Genomic DNA, 19,522 nt, shown 5'->3' with positions numbered 1-19,522 from the left:
TCTAATTCCAGAATATTGTCATCGCCCCAGAAAGAAACCCCATCCCCATGAGCAGTCATTTCAGATCCCAGCCCCTGGCAGTCGTGAATCTACTTTCTATCTCCCTGGGTGTGCCCAATCTAGACATTTCATAGAAATGGAATCCTAGCACGTGTGGCCTTTGTGTCTGGCTTCTTCCAGCCCAGGCAGGCGGCTCTCTGTGCTGTTTATAGGGCATAGTAAGAGGCAGAGAGCATGAGCTGGGCATAGTCCCAAGAAATTGCCTTTGTGTTGAAGATACGGGGACCATAAATCTGCATTCCGTAAATTAATGTGAGAATCTTAGGGATGGCTCCCAGAAGCTAGACCAGAAACTCATGGATTGATTGGTTCTTCTCTTCCTGTTTAAGATGACAACTGGAGCTTCACAATCCCTTAGCCCACTGGGCTGAGATTTCTTTGTAGGGGCCCGTCCTTGACCCCAGCTCTGCCTTCCCTGACATACCTTTCCTGACCCACCCACCCCCACAGCCACGTACATACCTTGTAGGGCCCTTGGCATGCATATCACACTGCTACCCTTGAAGAGGTGGGAAAGGGCTAGGCATGTGAGCGTGGGGAGAGGGCAGGAGGGCTGGTGGAACAGCCGGGAGAGGGACACGCATGCGATGTCACTGCATGGCTGCTTTGGCCCTCGTTGCAGGAGTCGCCCCAGGCAGCCTGCGGAAGGCCTTCCTCTGCTTGGGACAGCCCTCCCCAGGGCTGACTCAAAATGGTTTGGGCCTGGGAGATTCCTGGGAACTGCCAAGAAAAGAAAAACACTACTCTTTACGAAGCCAGGGTGTATTTAATTTCAACAACCCGGTGATGAGAAAATGCATGTTGAGTACTTGATTTCTCAAGTTTTACACAACAAACTTGAACCCCATTGTGTCTGTCTCGCTATATTCAAACCTGTGCAGTTTCCACACAGGAAAGCAAACACGTGGCTTGCACCCTGCCCTTAGATTCTCTGCACCTAGAAAGTCTGTTCCATGTGTTCTTGGATCTCTGCCCCACCCCCCTCTTTAAAATACGGGCCTCTCTGGACCAGACGGCGGAGCCCCCTTTGCATGGCTTCAGGCTGAATGTCTGCTACAGAGTCGGAAAGGGATTAGAAATCAGGCCTTCTGTGGACAAGCTCTCTCATGTCCTCTCTTTGCAGCCAACAGGAAGGCTGGCTGTGCAGTCACATCCCTGCTAGCCTCGGAACTGACCAAGGACGACGCCATGACTGCTGTTCCTTCCAAGGTTGCCAAGAACAGTGAGGGAATCCCCACAATCCTGGAGGAAACCAAGGAGTTGGTTGGCCGTGCAAACTAAGCTGGGTCCCGTGGCCACAGCAGCTCCCCGGGGCACCCGGGACTGTCTTGCCCTGCAGCCTGTGCCTAAAGGGTCACGGAAATAGTCCTCTGGGGTGGTTGCTCCCACTACGCTGACCCTTTTACTCTGGCCCGCCGCGCTCTGTGCGTCACACACGCTTCAACCTGGAGGCCCCCAGGAACGGGCAGGGGGGGAGCGGGGGAGGCCCGAGCCCGAGCCAGCCAGCCCTGGCCGTGTGTATTACCAAAGCAGGCTCCGTGGTTGCTGCCTTAACCCCAAGTGTCTCCTCTCTGTCACCGAGGCCTTGTCTCAGACCAGGCCCCACCTGCTCTCCCAGCCCCCGCCTTTCCAGTGGGCTTTCATTTCACCTGGGTCAATCTTGCTGGGTTTGTGCTTTTCTTTTGTGGTTTCTCCAGCTCTGAGAACAGCATGGGGCTTGTGAACCTTCGGGCTCTATCCCTCCTTTCATTGCTGTCACCTCTGCTCTGCTCTTCCCTCTCCTGGTTATTGTTATTTATTACTAGTGGTGTGACAGTGGGAGCCATGCCTAGAGAAGTGGGGAGCAAACCCCACCCTTACTGCACCTTCCTGGGAAAGGCCTCCCAGAACAAAAAGGACCTACCTGGACCACTTGATCTATTCCACTGCAGCCAAGAGTCTGTGGGGAGGCAGGGTACAGAGACATTGTGGGACCTGTCCCCAGCCTGCTGCCATGTTTGAGGACCCTGCCTCTGTGAACTCTCTACCCCTGCCCCAGGCTACCCAGCCACGGTCACTCCTCACACCTTCCCCAGAGCTTTGGTGCATCTCATCTGGAGTATGGGCTGTACTGTGACCATCCCAACACCTCACCCTCTGTCTCCAAGGAAATGGGAGGTGGAGCCTCCTGGCTGAGAAATTGTTTTGCAAATGGATCTATTTTTATATGAGATTTTTTTTTTTTTTTTAAAGAAAATATTCCTTCCCCCTTCCCCTTCCATAATGTAAGAGGCTCTGATGGCAGGTTCCAGCGACCCTGGGCTTTCTCCCCACAGGCCTCAATCCTGAGCAAGACCCTGGACCTCCACGTCAGCCCTAAAGCCTTCTGGGCCCTTGAGGCCCTCTCTCCCATTATCCAGTTTTGGGGCAGGAGGAAGCTCTTCTCTGGTAGAGCTGGACCAGGCCTGAGAATAGTGGGAGCTCTGAGACCACAGAGTTTTTATAAATTTAATATATTTATCAAGCCAAATGTGCAAATGCTAACTGGGCAAGGAAGCACACGAGTGTGGCCACGCGGCATGCCCCGCTCCCTTCTGAACAGTGGGCAGGCCAAAACTGTTCAGTCGCCCCCGCTCCAGGAAGCTCAGACTCTTTGTCCTCCTTGTGCTTTTCGCTTCCCACCACAGGTAGGGGGAGAGGATGACACGGTTAGGGCTTGACCCAGAATGGGAGTTGGTGGAGCACAGGGGGACCTTAGGTGACCTAAGGGTTCCTGCAGGGAGGGCTTCAGGCCAGGAACTGGGGTGCTGGTTGCTACAGCTGCCTGTGTGTGAAGGGGCGACAGCAGCTCCTTTGAGCTCTTCCCTGGAAGGTGGGGGGAGGGGGGAGGCTGCCTCCCTGGGTCCCTTCCTCCTCCCTCCTCCCTGCTGACATCTGGGGCTTTGACCCTTTCTTTTTTAATCTACTTTTGCTAGGATGCATTTAATAAAAAATTAAAAAAAAAAATGCAAACCTGTTTCCCTTGCCTCTTGGGCTTCTGGGATGTCATCACCTCCAGTGTATTGGGTTTGTTTCCAACTGTTAATAAAGCATTGAAACAGTACCACCACCTTACCGCCTCCTCTGTGAGTCGAAGCTGTTTTCCAAAGCCCTGTTTGACCTGACAAATCCGTGTCAAAGAGTTGAAGGTGCCTATCGTAGGTGTGCCAAACACCCTGCTTCGGCTTCTGCCCTTGCATTTGTGGGCCCTAAAGAAATGGGGCCACGGTTCTGCCCCACCCCTGCCTCTGCGTTGCTGCCTGGGGGCTTGGCCCCCCACCTCCTCACGCCCCCACTGTGTGCCTCCTATGAGCAGACTCCGAACAGAGAGCAGAGGCCCGAAGAGGACCACAAAACCATTCGGACAGGCTCTAGACCGGGAAATAAAAGCCTTTTAAAGAGCCCTGGAGCCTGGGCAGCTGGCTGCCCATCTCGGTGGGGGCTGGGGGGTGGGCTGCCTGCCTCCTTCCCCACCGGAGGCCACGCGCTTCTGGCTCAGAGCTTTACAGGCGCACATACCAATTAGGGGACCAACCACAGCTGCTCACGCGCTCTGCCAGTCTCTGCCGGCCCGGAATAGAAGCCAGGCAGCCAGCGCCCCGCCCCTGCAGCCTGGCTCGCAGAAACACAACCCTGCTGCCATCGCGAACCGCGCACACCGCCCTTCCTCCCACGCAGGAGAGTCGCCTCCAGATGCCTGGTTGGAAGGCTTGGTTTCCATGACGACAGGCTTCGGGGAGCCGGCGGAACACGTGACCCGGCTGAGACGATGCGCAGAGGAAGCCCAGAGACCGCCTCCGGCCGCCGTGCGGTTAGGCATCCCCTCACTGACCGCCCCCCCCCCCCATAACCCCAGTGGGTCTGTGTTCCTGCCCTTCCGCTCCGCCTTCTCCCCTCCTCTGTACTTCCTGCAGCTCCTCTGGCTGCAGCAGCCTCGAATCCCACTGTGCTTCAAGGAAGCGGGGAGGGGAGGAGGGGAGGGGAGGACGCCTAACTGAAGAGCGAAAGGAAAAGCAGGGGGAGGGGGGAAGGGAAGGAGGGAGGACGACCTGGGTCTGCGGGCAATCTCACTTCCTGCACACTTTTCAACCCCCTCGATACCACGGCCCCCTCCCCAGTGTCAGGGGTGAACCTTCCAATCTCCTTGGCTTTGCTGCAGGGAGTGGGAAGGTGAATTCCAGATGGGTAAACTGAGGCGCAGGCTATTGTTGACTGGGCCTTTGGAGAACCGCCTCCGGCATGCCCTCCCCCCCCATAGTGTTCCCAGACTCACTAGGCAGCGGGGCTGGCGGGGAATGGGCAGAGGAGAATCCACCCTCCTCCGGAGAAGCCCACAAGGGCGCTCGGGCTGTTCATTTTAGCAGGGAAGGGGCGGGAAGTGAGGAAATGCCCCCTCCCGGCTTGCAGCCTTTCCAGCCGGCGCCCACACACTCCCGCCCCCGCCCCGGAGCGTCCTCTTCCGCCGGGAGACCGGCGCCGGGGCCCGGGGACCGTCCGGGAGACGGCGCGAGCACGCAAACGCCACACACCCGCACTGCGCTCCGAAACGCCCGCCTCCACAACAGACCCAGCAGCCGATGACACACGACGGGAGACCGATCACCGCCACTTGGACTCTGTTACGTTTGCCCAGCAGCACTGCAAGCATCCACAGCCGCACCTGACAGACACAGACTCCCGAGCAACGACACAAAACCAGGGCGCGCGCACGGTCATTGCCGGGCGCTCGCGCCCTTCCTCCAGCACGCTCCGCTTGGCTCGCCGCTTCATCCGCACATGCCAGCAGCCCCCATCCCTTACACAGAACCGCTCAACCTTTCAGAAGAAACCTTTTAATTGTTTTTTTCAAAGAAAAAAAGCCATATAAATATTAGAGTATAAAACTTGCGTGAGACACAGGAAGGGCAGTGGGTGGGAAAGCTACGTGACTATGCGAAGAGAAGCACTTCTAGGAGTCAGTACCGGGGAGGGGGTCGCCGCAGCGCGAGGACACAGCACAAAACACAGCACGGGCCGCCGCAGGCGGATTCAAGGACGGACGGCTGCGCGGAGCCCTCCGCCCACCCGCCCCCACGGAAAAGCACACCGCACTACACTATTGGCTATTCTACACCAGCCGGAAGAGGGAGGGGGCTCTACACTACCGTTGGGCTGGGGTGGGGCTCTGGCGGGACTGGGGCGGGGGCGATGGGGGTGGGCCGAGAAAGGTCTATGCACAAGGAGGCACTGGGGGACTTTAACCAGGCTCTGGCCACTAGGGGGCAGACGGGGGGGGGGCGCTGGGCAGTGGCCTTCACAGAGAAGAAATGGCACCTGGCAAAATGAAGGAACAGAGGCTTGGGGAGTGTGGGGGCCCTGTGCAGGAGCCCTGATCCGGGGCTGAGACTTCCTGTCCACTTGGTCCCGGCTCTAGCTCCATGCCTCCCCAACCTAAGGACCAAGAATGGCCCAGCTGACCCTCCCTTGCTGCTGGGGCCACACTGCTTCTTCTACCAGTGGCACCTCTGGAGTACCCAGCACCCACAGAGGGCCCTCTGACCTCTCCAGGGGACCTGGTCCTAAACATCCTCAAACCTTCCTTTGACTGTAATGCCAGCTGAAATCCACTGATGCTAAAAGCTCAGCCCAAAGTTTACCGCCTTTGTGTGGTAAACGAGGGTCCAGCCTGGTACTTGGTTTATGGCTGGAACTGGGGATCTGGCCAGTACCCTGGGGACATACAGAGCCTTCTACAAGACCCTGATAACGGGTAAGTCAAGCTTTGTCCATCCCCCACATCCACACCCACACCCTTCCCTTCTTTATCTTGCCACCACATACTGTCTTAGAACATGCAACGGAGTCTCTCTTTTGGGGGCAGGGGAAGTCACAGCATGCAGTGGGAACATCAAACAATGAAAAACAGAACAAAAGACTGGTCCCGAGGGCTTTGGGAAGAGGCATGGTAACAAAGTGCCCTCCCTAAATCCAGCAAGCATCAGTACCATGGGAATCGTCACCATGTCTCCCAAAACTTGAACTTGGTCTTGGGCTCTGGAAGGAGATGAAAGGACTGGCACCAAACCATGCTTTGGGGGAAGTTGGAGAATTGGAGAGGCCTACAGGTTATTATGCCCTTCCAACTCTTCAGAACTATGAGCCTTTTTAGGTCACCAGGTACCTCAACACCCCAACCACCTTCCTTGAGAAAGAGGGGCCGCTGAGGGGGGTGGGGTGGGTTGGGCAGGAGGGAGGCAGGGGATGGTAGATGGGCCTGATTAAATTTGGAAGATGGCAGAGTTCAGCTGTAACTAAAGGGGGTGTGATAAATGGTGTCTACACGAACCCCACTACCCCCATGGGCACAGCAATTGATTGGACGGGGGTTCCCAGCAGAACTCCCTTTGCATATTCAATCCCTTGGGGGCAGACAGGGGGGTGTTGACTGGGCACTTGTTTCTGTTTCCCAAGGGGAGCATGGCCTGGATCCCTACCAGTATCTTGGGGGTGAGCCCTGAAAATCCGAGGCCTGGGTACAGGTAAGGAGAGACTGGGCTGGTCGGGGAGGGAAGCTGCCCTGTGGCTCTGGGCCCGGCCTCCACGTTACTTCTTCTCCTTTTTGCCTGACTTCTTCTTGTTGCCATTGCCACCTGCAGGGGCCTTGCCGTCTCGCTTGCCGGCCGCGCTGGTCAGCGTGGCATTGCTGCCCGGGATGTAGACGTTCTGGCGGTAGTCGGGCACGTGCTGCAGGGTAAACTGAGGCCCGTAGCGGGCACTTAAGCCCATGGTGCCGGCGCCCCCTCCCAGGGTGGAGCTCCCATCAGCAGCTTCTGCAAGAGACAGAGGAAGGTCAGGAGCTAAACTCTGGGTCCCCAACAGTCACTCTGTTAGAGCACAGCCAGTTAATGAAGGCCTGCCAAGCACCGGCCCCGACCCCGCCAAGCCCTGGGAACGTCCTCTCTCTTCACAAGGGGCAGATGTAAGTGAGACAGCCCAGATTTGATTCCCAGCTCTCTTACCTACTAACTGATTTGGGCCAAGTCTACCTACACTCCTCAGTTTTCTGATCTGTGAAGCAGGTTAAAAGTAGCATCTACCTCTTCAGGTTCTGGTTAAGGCTGACCAAGATTATGATGTATATAAAGCACCCAGAAGAGTGCCTATTACGCGGTAAGGGCTTAAAACATGCTAGCTGTTACTTTTCTCAGGGCTGAGGTAAAAGCTCTCAAATCCTTGCCCTAACCCTTCTCCAGGGAGCCCCTCTGGCAGCCACACCGATCAAGGGCTCCTGGGGGGCTGTAACCAGGACCTGCTGGTCCTCCTATCCTCGGGCCAGCGCCCACAGCGCGGGTATTGGGCAGTTCTGTAGTTAGTGTGGGCTTAGGGAGTGCACGGGCACGACGGCTTTCACCTCCCTAAGACAACCCAGCGAGATAGGGGTATTTATCCCCACTTCACAGATGAGGAAAGCAAGGCCCAGAGAAGGTGAAAGACCAACTCAAAGCCCTAGCAGGCGGCACGGGTTAAAGCCGGGGCGGCCGCGTGTATTTAAGCATCCACTGTCCACTGTCGGGCGGAGTCACCACCCACCGCCCCCAGCAGCGTGGACCCCGTCCCTCTGCGGAGAGCGGAGCGGGAGGGAAGGCAGGGCTGAGCAGTGTTCTAGGAGGCGAAGAAGACGCTCCCGGGAGCAGCCGGCGGAGGAACGATGCAGACACAGGCTCACAGTTTCAGGGCTGGGTGACGCCAGAGGACACCTTGAGCCCCGCTTCCCACTGGGCCCAAGAAGAAATGGGCTCTAGGGAAGTAAAATGCGGGCTCCAGCTCCACATCACCTGGGCGCTTGCTGGAAGAGGAGGCTCAGAATCTGCATTTTAACAAGATTTCCAAGTGATTTTGATGCATACTGAAGGTAGAGAAGCACAGACTCGCTCACCTCCCTGGGTTTTTGCGAGGCTTAAATGAGACAATGCTTGGTGCGCGCCCAGGCACGCGCTGAGTGCTCCGTGGGAGGCGCGGCCGCGGCCGCTTCACGGCCACACGCGGTGTGAGCGACCTCCACTCCACACGCTCCCCGACTGGGCCGGCAGGCAAACCAGGACTTCCCACGCCGCAGCCTGAGCCCACCAGGGCTCCTGCGGGACTCGTCTGGCAGCGGGAAGGTTAAAGCCCCGGGAATTCCCGGCCCCGGCTGGCAGATGAGCTCTGCTCCCGGCCTCCCTTTACTCCACCCTAGACCCTGGGAGTGGGCAGAGAGGGTGACTAAAGCCGGGGAGGCTGACTAATCCTGGGACACTAACCAGGGATTGAGAAACAGACTGGAACTATTTTCTAGACCAGCACAGAGGGGGAGGGGAGAGGAGACAGGAACAGAGACAGGAAAGAGGAGCCCCCGTCTTTCTGCTCCCCCCCCACCCCCACCGCTCCAGTGCTCAGATTTCTACAACCTCCATTCCAAGTCCCAAATCCCAGGATGTGAGGGCTTTGGGGGCATGTGTGAAAGAGAGGCTGGGTGGGAGGGAGCAGCTGCCCACTTCCTTCTCCTTCCCTAGGCTGGTCCCCTCCCCCAGCCCCTTCATTTCACTGACTTTTCCATGTTTTCCCTAATTAACTCCAGGAGGGAGCCAAGCTCACCCTCCCCTCCAGCATCCCTCATCCAGCCTGGGAAGGGAGGGGAAGGGGGCCCAGATTCTGCTTCAAAGAGCTAGGATTCCAGAGTGATTTAGGGGCTAAAGGGGAGACTTCAGAAGCTCCAGAGAGAGAGAGAGAGAGGGAGACACACACACACAAGAAAGGGAAATAAATGGGGAGAAACAGGAAGAAGGGAGGCAGGAACAGAAGGGCATGAAGGGCTTGACTGGGTAACTAGAGGCCAGGCCCACCCACATCCTGCACGCCCCTAGATCTCTAAGGAGCACCCCAAGGGGGTGGAAATGACAAAGCCAGTTGTTGCCACCTCTCACCAGAAGCACAGGCCTGATGTTGGCCCACGTCCTGTGGGAGGGGGGCACTGAGGTTGGGCTGGACCAAGAAGGGAGATGATGTGCAAACTCAGTGCCTAAGACAAAAAAGGCTGACACGTGAGTTCCTTCTGGTCAGCTCGGCCACTAAAAATACTGCGTGACCTTGGCAGAGGCCCTGCATGATTCAGGCCTCTGTTTCCCCGTCTATAAATCTGAGAGGGAGAAGGTAGACTGTAGACTGATTCTATAGAAGGCTCTGGCCTTCTGTAGAATCAATTCTTCAGTGGCCCCTCCTTCTACTCCTCCAACACACACAGTGAGCAGGGACCGAGATCTTTTCTATTCCTAAGAGAAACATTCTTTTTTTGGAAGCAAGAAAGGGGTGCCTGGCTGGCTCAGTCAGTGAGCATGCGACTCCCGATCTCAGGGTTGGGAGTTTGTGCCCCGTGTTGGGTGTAGAGATTACTTAAAAATAAAATCTTCAAACCGAACCAAAGCAAACAGCTCTGGCATGAAGGTGGGAGCAGCTCTGGCCTCCTCTCCAGCTCCTGGCACCCGAGCCCCCTCCCCCCTTTGCCCTTCCCACCCCAACCCAGGGCTGAGACAGCACCTCCAGACAGGGAGGCCTGGTCAAGCTAGACGAGGGCCAGTTGAACCACAAACCAGAGCCTCCTTGAAAACACACTTCCCCCCCAAATGTTTATTTAAAAAGCTTCCCAAGTGTACTTACTTTCCTTCTTACTTACTCCCCCTCAGCAGGCCCTAGCTCCAGGCTGGGCTGGACTCCAGGACCCTTTCCAGGCTTCGGGGCAGGAAAGCGGGTGTGAAAGTTGAGAGTAGGGCCTGACCCTGCCACTTCAACCCTCTGGGTCCATTCCCCAAGGCCCAAGCTTATGCTCAGGTCAGCTGCTGTGTGGGCCAGGGGGCTGGAGCCCTGACAGGGGAGCCAGCTGGCAGTGACCCAGGAAGTTTGTGGGCCATAAATACTGATTCCATTTCTGTTTTTTAAATCTGGATTCAGGCCAGAAAGCCTGCTTCCTGGCCTTAACACTAAAAACCACAACAGCTAAATATACCTGTCTGTTTACTTTCCTCAAGAACCTGACTTGGCATCTCCTAGACCCACCCACCTGTCTCTTTCATACTCAGTATCTGGCCTCTCCAGGAGTACAGCCCCCCCCAGACCTGGCCAGCTCTGTGCCAGAAGGGTGGCCTCCCCTGGGACTTCCCTCTTCCTCTCCCCCGTCACCTACACGGGCCTGGCTTCACTCAGCCTCACAGACATCTGGGAAAGGCTTGCCAGATTTAACAAAAATAAATGCAGTGTGCCCGAATAAGTTTGAACTTCAGATTAAAAATGAGCCATTTTTTATATAGTATGTCCCAGTACTAATGTTTGGGGCCTACTTATGCTAAAATACTATTTGTTGTTTACATGAAGTTAAAATTAACTGGGCATCCTGTATTTTATCTGGCACCTCTAGTCTGAGAGTAAAGCACAACAGTAAGAGGAGTTCAGTCTCTGCTCCTACTCAGCTAAAGGGAAATGTAGGCTGCATCTAAAGGCAGACGTGGTCACTGCAGAAGAAAAGGCATGAACCTGGGAGTCGGACTGCATTAGAATCACCCATCTGCAGCTCTAAACAGGGACCTTGGAGCAAGGGATTTCTCAGTTCTCTCATCTGTCAAATATAAGTAAGTAATCACAGACAGGCCTTGCAGAGCTGGTAAGAGGATTAATTGGTACGATGCCCATCAAGTTTGCCAAGCATGTGCCCGGGACGGTACACAGGTGCAATTTTAGTGATCACTGTTCTGATTCTACCTGGTTCTCTACCAGCCCTCCGCACCTGCTAGAGGCCAGGCCTTTCACTCCACTATGTAAGCCCAGTGCCTTCATCCTCTGACAGCCTCCAAGGAAGCCTAGGATTTGCTGCTCCTGCAACTAGTCCTTATTAATAGGCATCATTCTAATTCAGCCTTCTACGGGTCAATAAGGATAAGAATTAATCAATTTCAGCCACTGCGTACCGTGCCCTTACTCTGTCATTACTGTGCTAAGGCCCTATGTTTGGCCCTCCCAACACTGTAGTAAGATCTGTCAAAGTACCTGATTTATAGTCAGTGAAACTAAGGCCCCCAGGGGCTGAGTGCCTTCCTTGAGGACACACAGCTAAGCATGGGTGCCAGGATCTGAATCCGGGTTGCCCTGCCTCCAAAGCCTGTGCTCCTAAGTACTAATATCATCCTGGTGTTCTGTTTCCCCTGCTCAGGCTGCTTTTGACTCTTCAAGGACAACAGTCATCGGCTGAATCTCTCTTGCACGTGAAGTTCTTTGTTAGCCCTCTAGGAAAATCAAAATCCTGCTCTGCAGGTGGGGGCAACAAAAAAGAGAAGGGGTCTCACAGGTCCAAGTGCATTGTCTCACACCCACTTGCATGGATGGAAGGCTTGCGTGTGCCAGGCCCACGGCTTTGTTGTCTACGGAAGCATCTCAGGTAGTCCTCACGACAACCCCCTGGAGGCCACTGCCTCCATTTTCTTGGCTGAAGAAGGGTTAGTGAGATTAAGCAAACGGATCAAATTCCCAGAGACAGTAAGTGGCAGAACGAGGGTCCCACCTATGCTGTCCCCTGCTGAAGCTGGACTCTTAACACTACCGCCTACACCCCCTCAATACATCCTTCCTTTCCCACTCCCCTCGAGGCATCCCGGGACCCTCAGCTGTTTCTCCACCGGGCTTTCTATCCAGGAATGAGGAGTCCCCTCGGAGCAGCTGAAAGATCCAGAGACGCCAGGCAGGTGGATGGCCAGTCTTGAGGCCTGGCGGCTGCGGACCACCCCAAACCCCACACCCAGAGGGGCACAACTCACCACTGGCAGAGGCCAGGATCATGGCCTGCAGCATCTCTGTGTCAAACTGGTTGTTGGGCCACGTGCCGGTCTCATCGCCATTCTGGGAGCTGCCGAAAGAGTGGGGTGGTGGTGAGTACAGCCTCTGGGGCCAGCCCAGGCCACGCCCCTCCTGTCCTCTCCCAGGGAACGCAGATCTAGCACCCTGGGTCTCGGTCCCATGCAAAAAGATGGCCCGTAGGATCGGAACGTGTCATGTTTGCAAACCCTTTGGAAAAATTCCTCTGCTGAGCACACTTGCTTGCCTTGCACCATCTATAAAAATCAAACCTTTTCTGAGGCACTTCCCTAATTCCTCAAGCTCCCTCTCACAGCAAATCCGGTACGGACACTGTTCTCTAGAGTGCCAGTTCCCAACCTCTGCTTTGGTAACATGAATAAAATTGGTCAGAGGGGATGCCTGAGCCCACCCGGACCAGCCCCGGGGGCGTCCGCATGGCAGCCCCAGCGGCCCTTCTCCTGGTGGTGTAGCTGTGTGCGGTGGGGCAGGGTCTGCCTGCCTCCCACTGAAGCACCTAGTTACCACCTTTAGACACTCCAAGCACTGAGGAAAACATGAGGTGCTCGATAACTGTTAAAAATGCTAACCTCTAGAGGACCTGAAGGAATTCCAACCCAACTTGGATTTTTCCCACAGTGACTATTTCCCTGCTTTGTTGGAATTTGGAAGTATGACATTTTTTCTGGGTTTTTTTTGGGGGGGGGCACCCTGACACACACACACAGTCTATTAGGTGATCCTTGGCACCCTTTGGCACCCAGAGTTCCTCAATAAATATTTCTTGCCTGAATGAATGGGAAAAAATCCACGGAGAGAGTTAGGTCACTATGAGGGAAGGATTTGGCACCCGGGGAGTGGCTGCAGGGCAGGCCTTGAACACGTGGTGGGGGAGGGGGGAGCACAAGAGAGTGAACACGAGTGAGCGCGAGCAAGAGCACGTCTGTGCATTCTGTCATGGTGGGTGAGCACAGCCAAGAAATGCTTTACAGTTTTTCCAAGTTCTGTCCCTGCCTATGGTTTCCCCTGCTCTGGGACCCCCCAGCCCCAGGAAGGTGGGCTTGGGCTCAGATCAAGGCACAGCTGCAGTCACATTAAAGGGAGAGTTAGGGTTGGAGGGAAAAGTAGGAGGCTCGTCTCTCTCTCAGAGTGAGAAGAGGTGGAATGCTGTGTCCACTTATTCAACCGACATTTACTGAGCAGTGACTGTGCACCAGACCCTGGGCTAGATACTGGGGTTATAGTTGGGAACATGACGGAAATAGTTTGTCTCTATGCTGCTCATGGTCCATATTGAGAGGCTGACATTAAATAATTACACAATTATTTAATCGTGACTGTGGCAAGTGCCATGAGGCCAAGAGCACGGTGTAGGGGGAAGTCTTGATTTAGCAGGGGCTAGGCAGCTCACTCAGTCCAGGCTTCCCTGAGGAAAAGGGACATTAGAAGACAGGCAATTTAAATTGGGAGAAATTTCCAGGTGATTTGCAGGACAATTCCAGCGAAACGAAAGTAGGAAGAATGACAGAAAATCACCACCTTATAACCAGCAATCATCAGTGAATACTAAAATATTAAAAGTGGAAGGTTGTTGCACAGTCTCAAATACCACTCACAGAGTACTTATTAATCAATTATTTAAAAATATCTTTGTAATGGAGAGAACTGGAGATACCACTTAACTAAGTGAACACCGTGAGTATCACTGACAGCTGGACAGACGGACATGAAATCATTCCCCATGTAATGCAGTGGGAGGGTACATGGTGTCGCACGGGCAGTATTCCTACCAAAACTGTCAACCTGCTTTCACTGTGAGAAAATGCAAATCCAGATTGTGGGACATTTTAAAAGACAACTGGCTTGGACTCTAAAAGATGTCTGTCATGAAAAACAAACAAAAAAGGTAAGGAGGCTGTTCTACATTAAAGGAGATGAGAGAGAGATGGCAAGCAAATGCGATTCATGCTCTTTGATTGAATCCTAGGTTTGAAAAAAAATACCAGAGGTGTGGCTGGCTCGGCCTGTAAAGCCTGCAGCCTTAGAGTCATGAATTCAAGCCCCATGTTGGGTGCAGTGCTTACTTTAAAAAACAAAAAACAAAAACCACAAAAAACCACCAAACAGGTTAAAAAGACATTTCAAGAACATTTATGAAAATCTGCTAGTGGACTAAATATTTTATTGCATTAGTGTTAAATTTCTCAAGCGTGATCATTCTTTTATGGTTTGTAGGAGAATGCTACTATTATTAGGAGTTATATACTGAAGTTTTTCAAATATTATGTCGTCTGCCACTCTCAAATGGTTCAGGAAAAAAAAGTGTAGTGTGTGTGTGGAGAGAGAGAGAAAAACAAATGTGCAAAATATTAACAATTGATTAATCTAGGTAAAAACAGTATTTCCATGTTCATCACACTATTTTTGACAAGTCAACTTTTTGACAAGCTTGAAACATTTCAAAGTGAAAAACTGGGAAGTAAAGTGAAGCATCTAGGAGAAGGTGTAGTGCTGGGGGAGAGCGCTTTCCAGTTAGAGAGAGTAACATGGCCCAAGCCTCTGAGGCTGCGAAAAGCTTGGCCAGTTCAACAGACTAAGGGAAGCCAGTGTGGCTGCCCCAGGGGGAGGTGGTGTCAGGGGCTGAGGATGTAGAAATGGACACTAAAGATGTTGATCTCATCCTAAGAGCTCTGGCAAGTCACTCAGGTGTTTAAAGTGGGGGAATGGGGGGTGTCACGATGGGATTTCAGTCTTTAAAGATCACTCTTGCTCCTGGGAGAGGACCAAGGGTTAAAGGTACCTTTGGGAGGACAGGAGCCCAGGGATGGGGCCTCAGTCAACTCTGTCTCTGTGGAAATCCAGGGGTCTTTACTTGCAGCCCTGCTGAGCTGTCACTGGGCCTGCTAGAGGGCACAAGGCTGAGGCAGATGAGCTCATGCCTCGATGAAGAGCCTGACTGGGTTGGAGTTGGGAGAACAAGGTCAAGGAGGGGAAACAGAGAGAAGGGCTCCGGGGTGAACAACACATCAGATACTAGGTTAGGAAGATGCCCTGCGGGGACTGGGTAATGGTGTTGAGGGAATAAAGGTGAGTGAAGGGGTGGGCCTGGAACCATGATGGGCTGGGCTCTGGGGAGGATTCTTGGGCAATGGTTAAAGGCTGGAGGCTAAGCAGATGAGCAGGCTGCCAGCTCTGTGAAGCTGGGCATGAGGTAAGTGGAGGGGGAGAGACTTCTTTTTGAACAATTTGCTGAGAGCTTCCTATTCTCTGGGTTCTGGGCTGACTAAATTACATATAATTTAGTTGTATATATAACTTGGTTATATATATTTAGTTTATATACAGTTTATACTTAGTTTATATACAGTTCAGTTATAGCTTAGGTAGCTCGCCTATTTGAGCCTCAGAACCACCTGCAGATAAGTGTTACTATGATTCTCTCTCTTTCCCAGCAGATAAATGCAGGGCTCAGAGGGGCTGAGAGACTCCCGAAGCTGCATAGCTGCTCACCGGCAGAACTGGAACCTGAAGGGGCCTCCTGTGATCCTGAAGCCCATATGCTCTTATACCTGGCACTGCCCTGGGCTTCCCCACGGAGCCCCTGCAGCGGGGAGAGGGAGCTCCTCCAGGATTTAGGAGACGGTGAAAAATAAAAGTGCAGGCGATGGACTACCTCTAATTGACCATTTTCCAAGCATCTCCTATGTGTGAGCGCCTGTGGCAGGCCCTAAGACGTAAGAGTTGAGAGACGGCATTCTTGCCCTAAGGAGTCTGTATTCGGGTGTGCTGGATGGGGCCGGGGCGGGGGGGGGGACGTCCCAGAGGCTGGGCTGTGGAAAAACAGCTCCCTGTAGCAGGATGCAAAAAGGGAGAAATCTGGGGACATCCCCTCTGACAAAAGCCTGGATTTAACGGTGTTAAAATATAAATACATATGTATTTTTTGACATAGTAAAAGCCTGTCAGCCTTTTAAAATACACATCCTATGTCCATATGAGGGGCTGTTAGGCAACAATTACATTCTGAACATTTTTTTCCTGCCACGGGGAAATTCTCGTGGTATCCTGCAAAGAGAACACAAAGAGGTGATAATGCTGATGGAGCTCAATTACTGGGGGGAGAAATAGACCACCTCACCGGGAATAAGAGTTCTTAATATTTTGTGAACAAGTTTGTGAACAATTTATCTAGGTGAATCAGATTTAAAAAAAGACAAGACACCAGTGTGTGTTGTTTGAGTGCACAAAGAAAAAAGCTTAGAAATAGACATATGAAAGTATTAAAGAGCTTAAGAGATTTGAGACACTCAACCAAATACAAAATGTGGGCCTTAATTTGGGTAAGTGCACAAATGAGTTAACAGAGAGACATATAATCGGGGAAATGTCAATATAGACTGGATTTCTGATAATACTAGTTTATTAATATATTATTTAGTATTAATGTATTATTAGTTTATCAATATTACTGTGAGTGCTTACATGTTGGAAAAAAAAAAAGAACTGTCTGTTAAAGACCATGAAGACTCAGATGAAATTATATGAAGGCTGAGATCTGTTTCAAAATAGTTCAAGGGGGTAACAGGGTGGAGACCCAAGTGAAACAAAGTAGGGCATTAGTTGGAGCTGGACATTGGGATCACAGAGGTTCATTAGACCATTCTACTTTTGTACAGATTTGACAATTTCCACATTCAAAAAAATGTTATTGGGGGGGCTCTCTGGGTTGTGAAATTAGAGTGCTTTCTCTTCTAATTTTTTCCTCTATTTCTCATGCTTCTATATCGAGCGTGTATTTTTTTATAAGCAGCAAAAAATAAGTTGCTACTTGCCTGCTGAGTGACGGCCTAAGCTGGGGGGGAGCAGGGCGAGTGTCTCTCTGAGGAGGGGGAGTGGAAGGGGACGGTGGAGCCGTCAAGGGAGAGCAGAGTGGAGACCAGGAGAAGCTAAATGGAGACTCTCCCCTCTGTGCAGAGACTGGGAACAGCTGCAGGGTGGGGCCTGGGTTACAGCCTGAGAAGGGACAAGTGGTTTGCTGGGTTCAGCACTTGAGGTAACAGCTGCCAGGACAGGAAGCCAGAAGGGTGACTGGCTGGAAGGGACACTGGCTGGAAGGAGGAGCACCTGGCAAGCAGGGAACTTCACAACTTGTCTTTCTCCCTTTGGTCTAGGCAATGTGACCCAGCACTGACTTGAACTTGGACTGGGTTTACTGGAGAACTCGACAGCAGCCCTGCTCTGAAGCTGGTGTGCCAGTAGCCAAGATGGTAGGGAGGAAGTGGAGCAGAGAACTGGTGGAGGGCCGGAACCAGAGTTAGGCTGAACAAGAGAAATCTCCCCTCTTCGTCCTCTCACTCCAATTGACTCACCAGAATGGCAGCAAAGAAAGAATTCCCCGTCAGTCTGCTGATCCTGAGAGGCCTCACCACAGGGCCTTTGCATATGCTCTTCCCTCCTTCCTTCAGCTGGTTATTTTATACTTAGCCTTCAGATCTCAGCAACACCTCTTTTCCTCTTAGATTTCCCTCTGCTCCCAGACCTGGTCAAACCCCTATTTTATGCTCTCACCACCAGGTACTGCTCTTCATAGCACTTGGGATAACTGCAATCTTACACTTATTTTGTATTTTGGGTTAATATTTGTCTCACTCAACATATGGTAAACTCCTCAAGGACCGGGAACAGGCCTATTTTATTACCTCCTACACCTAGAATACGACCTGGCCTCCAGGAGGTGCTTACTAACTATGGAATGAATGAAGGAGAAAAGCTGCAGTTGCTGGACTGAGCCCTTAATGTTCATTTCATCTGGGCCATTTCGGAATTCCGACAGTAATGTGTGTCCCATCCCCCTCAAGTTAACTAAGGAAGAGAACCTTCTCTTACATCTCCCCAAGAGCTCCTATGTGTATTTCAGGCCACCAAGTCTCTCATTTGATGAAAAGGGACTTGAGGCAGGGGTAAGGTGCTCAACCCAGAGGGCACATCACAAGCAGTCTATGGGCCTTCCAGTGGCAGCAGTGAATTCTGCTCCAGGACCAGTACACGGTGTGGGGTGGAGGTGGGGGGTACAGGGTCCACAAGCTGCCCAGTGCTTCTCACCACCTCAGCTCACTTCCTCCTGGAGGCTTTCTCTACACTCACATGAACTTGCTAAGATTTGCAACTAGACATTTTTAGTGCGATTTGTTGTCAATTTTCTGTCTCACCTGCTGGCCTGGAAGTCTTTGAGTTCAAAGATGATGTCTGCTTGTTCAATCTTGTAGGACAGTGTTTAGAACAGGGCCTGGCTCATAGTAGAGGCCCAATAAATAAGTGATGAATGAATGAACACGTGAGTGAACACATGAATGACCCAACAAATAAGCGACAGAAAGGCTGGCAAGGCCACTAGGGCAAAAGAAGACAGATGGGGTCAAGGGAGGGGCAAGGGCAGTCCAAGCCATTTGGCTTGCTGCCTCCTAGGGCCCTTCTAGGAAATGTCCCGGGTTCTGGATACATGTGCAGGACTGCAGGAGGTGGAGGCTCCACCGCATACCAAGGTCTCCTGGGTCCTTGTGGCAGTGCGTCCTCACCATCCAGGCATGTGGGGACATGTGGGCAGTAAGGGCCCAGCCAGCAAGGAGGCAGGGGAAGGGGGCCTAAGCTCTGCCCCCTCTCTCTCTCCTGGGTTCCTTGGATTCCTCCAGGCTCCTGACTTCTAACAGGGAGGCCTGGCCCTGAGCCCACCCCACTCCCCTCAGACCAACTGAAGGTCTTTCTACAGCTTCCCTCCCCACCACCCGCAGGGGGTTCCTGTCTCAGCAGGAATTCACACTGGATTGAAATGAGCAGCTGGGGCAGCCGGGATGAGAGTGTGGTGGTAAGCACTGATCAAAGACTCTGTGTGTAGGGGGGGAGGGGGGTAGGGGAGGGGGGGCATGTCTGTGCTGGCTTGCCCACAAGTACAAAGAAATAAGAGACAGGATAAAAGGGAGACGAAGAGAGATAAAGAAAGAGTAACAGAAAGAGGCCCAGGGATGCAGACAGAGACTATACACTTAGAGAGACATACAGAGAGAGACAGAGACAAGGAAAGAGAACAGAGAGGAAAGCAGAAATAGCAAGAGATTAAGAAACCAAGAGACTGGAGACAGAGGAGCACAAAGACGCTAGGCAAGAGGGAGAGACAGAAAAGAGGTCAAGGAAAAAGGGAGGCAGAAACAGAGAGGAGAAGAAACAGAGACTGAGACTAAGGAGGAGTCACATTTATTCATTAATTCCACATTTCCTGAGCACCCAGCATGGCAGGTGCAGTGTGAGGCACAGATCCGTGCAAGCAGACACAAATGGTAGGGACGAAGATGCAGCAATAAAGACAGAAACCGAGGCAGAGACAGAAAGAGAGGGAGAGAGATAGAAAGGGCAGAGGGATAAGAAAGAGTGGCAGAGACAAGAGGCCTGTAGGTAGAGAGGCAGGACCAGCTGCGGGACCTAGGGCAGCCTGGAGCCAGGGCAGGACCAGGGAGCCCCACCCCTTGAGCTACCCCCTCAGTCCCACCTCCAGCTGTGCAGTTTCCACCTTCCCCCACAGCTGCCTGGCCTCCCTCAC

General features: G+C 52.8%; 2 protein-coding genes and 2 long non-coding RNA genes across 24 annotated transcripts in view; 3 read left to right on the top strand and 1 right to left on the bottom strand.

The window, feature by feature from the left end:
• Window positions 1–2,286, top strand: part of DIAPH1 (diaphanous related formin 1) — a 93,725-nt gene extending 91,439 nt beyond the window's left edge. The window contains exon 26 of the mRNA XM_045894082.3: window positions 1,184–2,286. Within this exon, the coding sequence (XP_045750038.1) occupies window positions 1,184–1,341 (158 nt within the window). The 3' untranslated portion in view covers window positions 1,342–2,286. The remainder of the gene's footprint in view (window positions 1–1,183) is intronic.
• A 927-nt stretch (window positions 2,287–3,213) lies between these two features.
• On the top strand, window positions 3,214–5,185 carry LOC129046339 (uncharacterized). Its single transcript, XR_010413034.1, has 2 exons — window positions 3,214–3,889; window positions 4,486–5,185. It is a non-coding gene; the product is annotated as an uncharacterized LOC129046339 (long non-coding RNA).
• Window positions 4,895–19,522, bottom strand: part of LOC123857349 (protocadherin gamma-C4) — a 283,181-nt gene continuing 268,553 nt past the window's right edge. For all 20 annotated transcript variants that reach the window (XM_064596034.1, XM_064596027.1, XM_064596037.1 and 17 more), the window contains exons 3-4: window positions 11,895–11,983; window positions 4,895–6,887 (exon numbers count right to left, since the gene is read on the bottom strand). In XM_064596034.1, the coding sequence (XP_064452104.1) occupies window positions 6,661–6,887; window positions 11,895–11,983 (316 nt within the window). In that variant the 3' untranslated portion in view covers window positions 4,895–6,660. The remainder of the gene's footprint in view (window positions 6,888–11,894; window positions 11,984–19,522) is intronic.
• On the top strand, window positions 11,871–18,449 carry LOC123857361 (uncharacterized). Of its 2 annotated transcripts, none has more exons than XR_006793845.3 (3): window positions 11,871–12,005; window positions 15,387–15,665; window positions 17,103–18,449. It is a non-coding gene; the product is annotated as an uncharacterized LOC123857361 (long non-coding RNA). The 2 variants fall into 2 exon arrangements; XR_010413033.1 differs by having other exon boundaries at window positions 11,878–12,005; window positions 15,384–15,665.

This window comes from Mirounga angustirostris, unplaced genomic scaffold, assembly GCF_029215605.1.
Source record: "Mirounga angustirostris isolate CCGP_5_RB_7025 unplaced genomic scaffold, mMirAng1.0.hap1 SCAF_7, whole genome shotgun sequence".
Taxonomy (NCBI): Eukaryota; Metazoa; Chordata; class Mammalia; order Carnivora; family Phocidae; genus Mirounga; species Mirounga angustirostris.
This window is presented reverse-complemented; position numbering and strand designations above follow the sequence as displayed.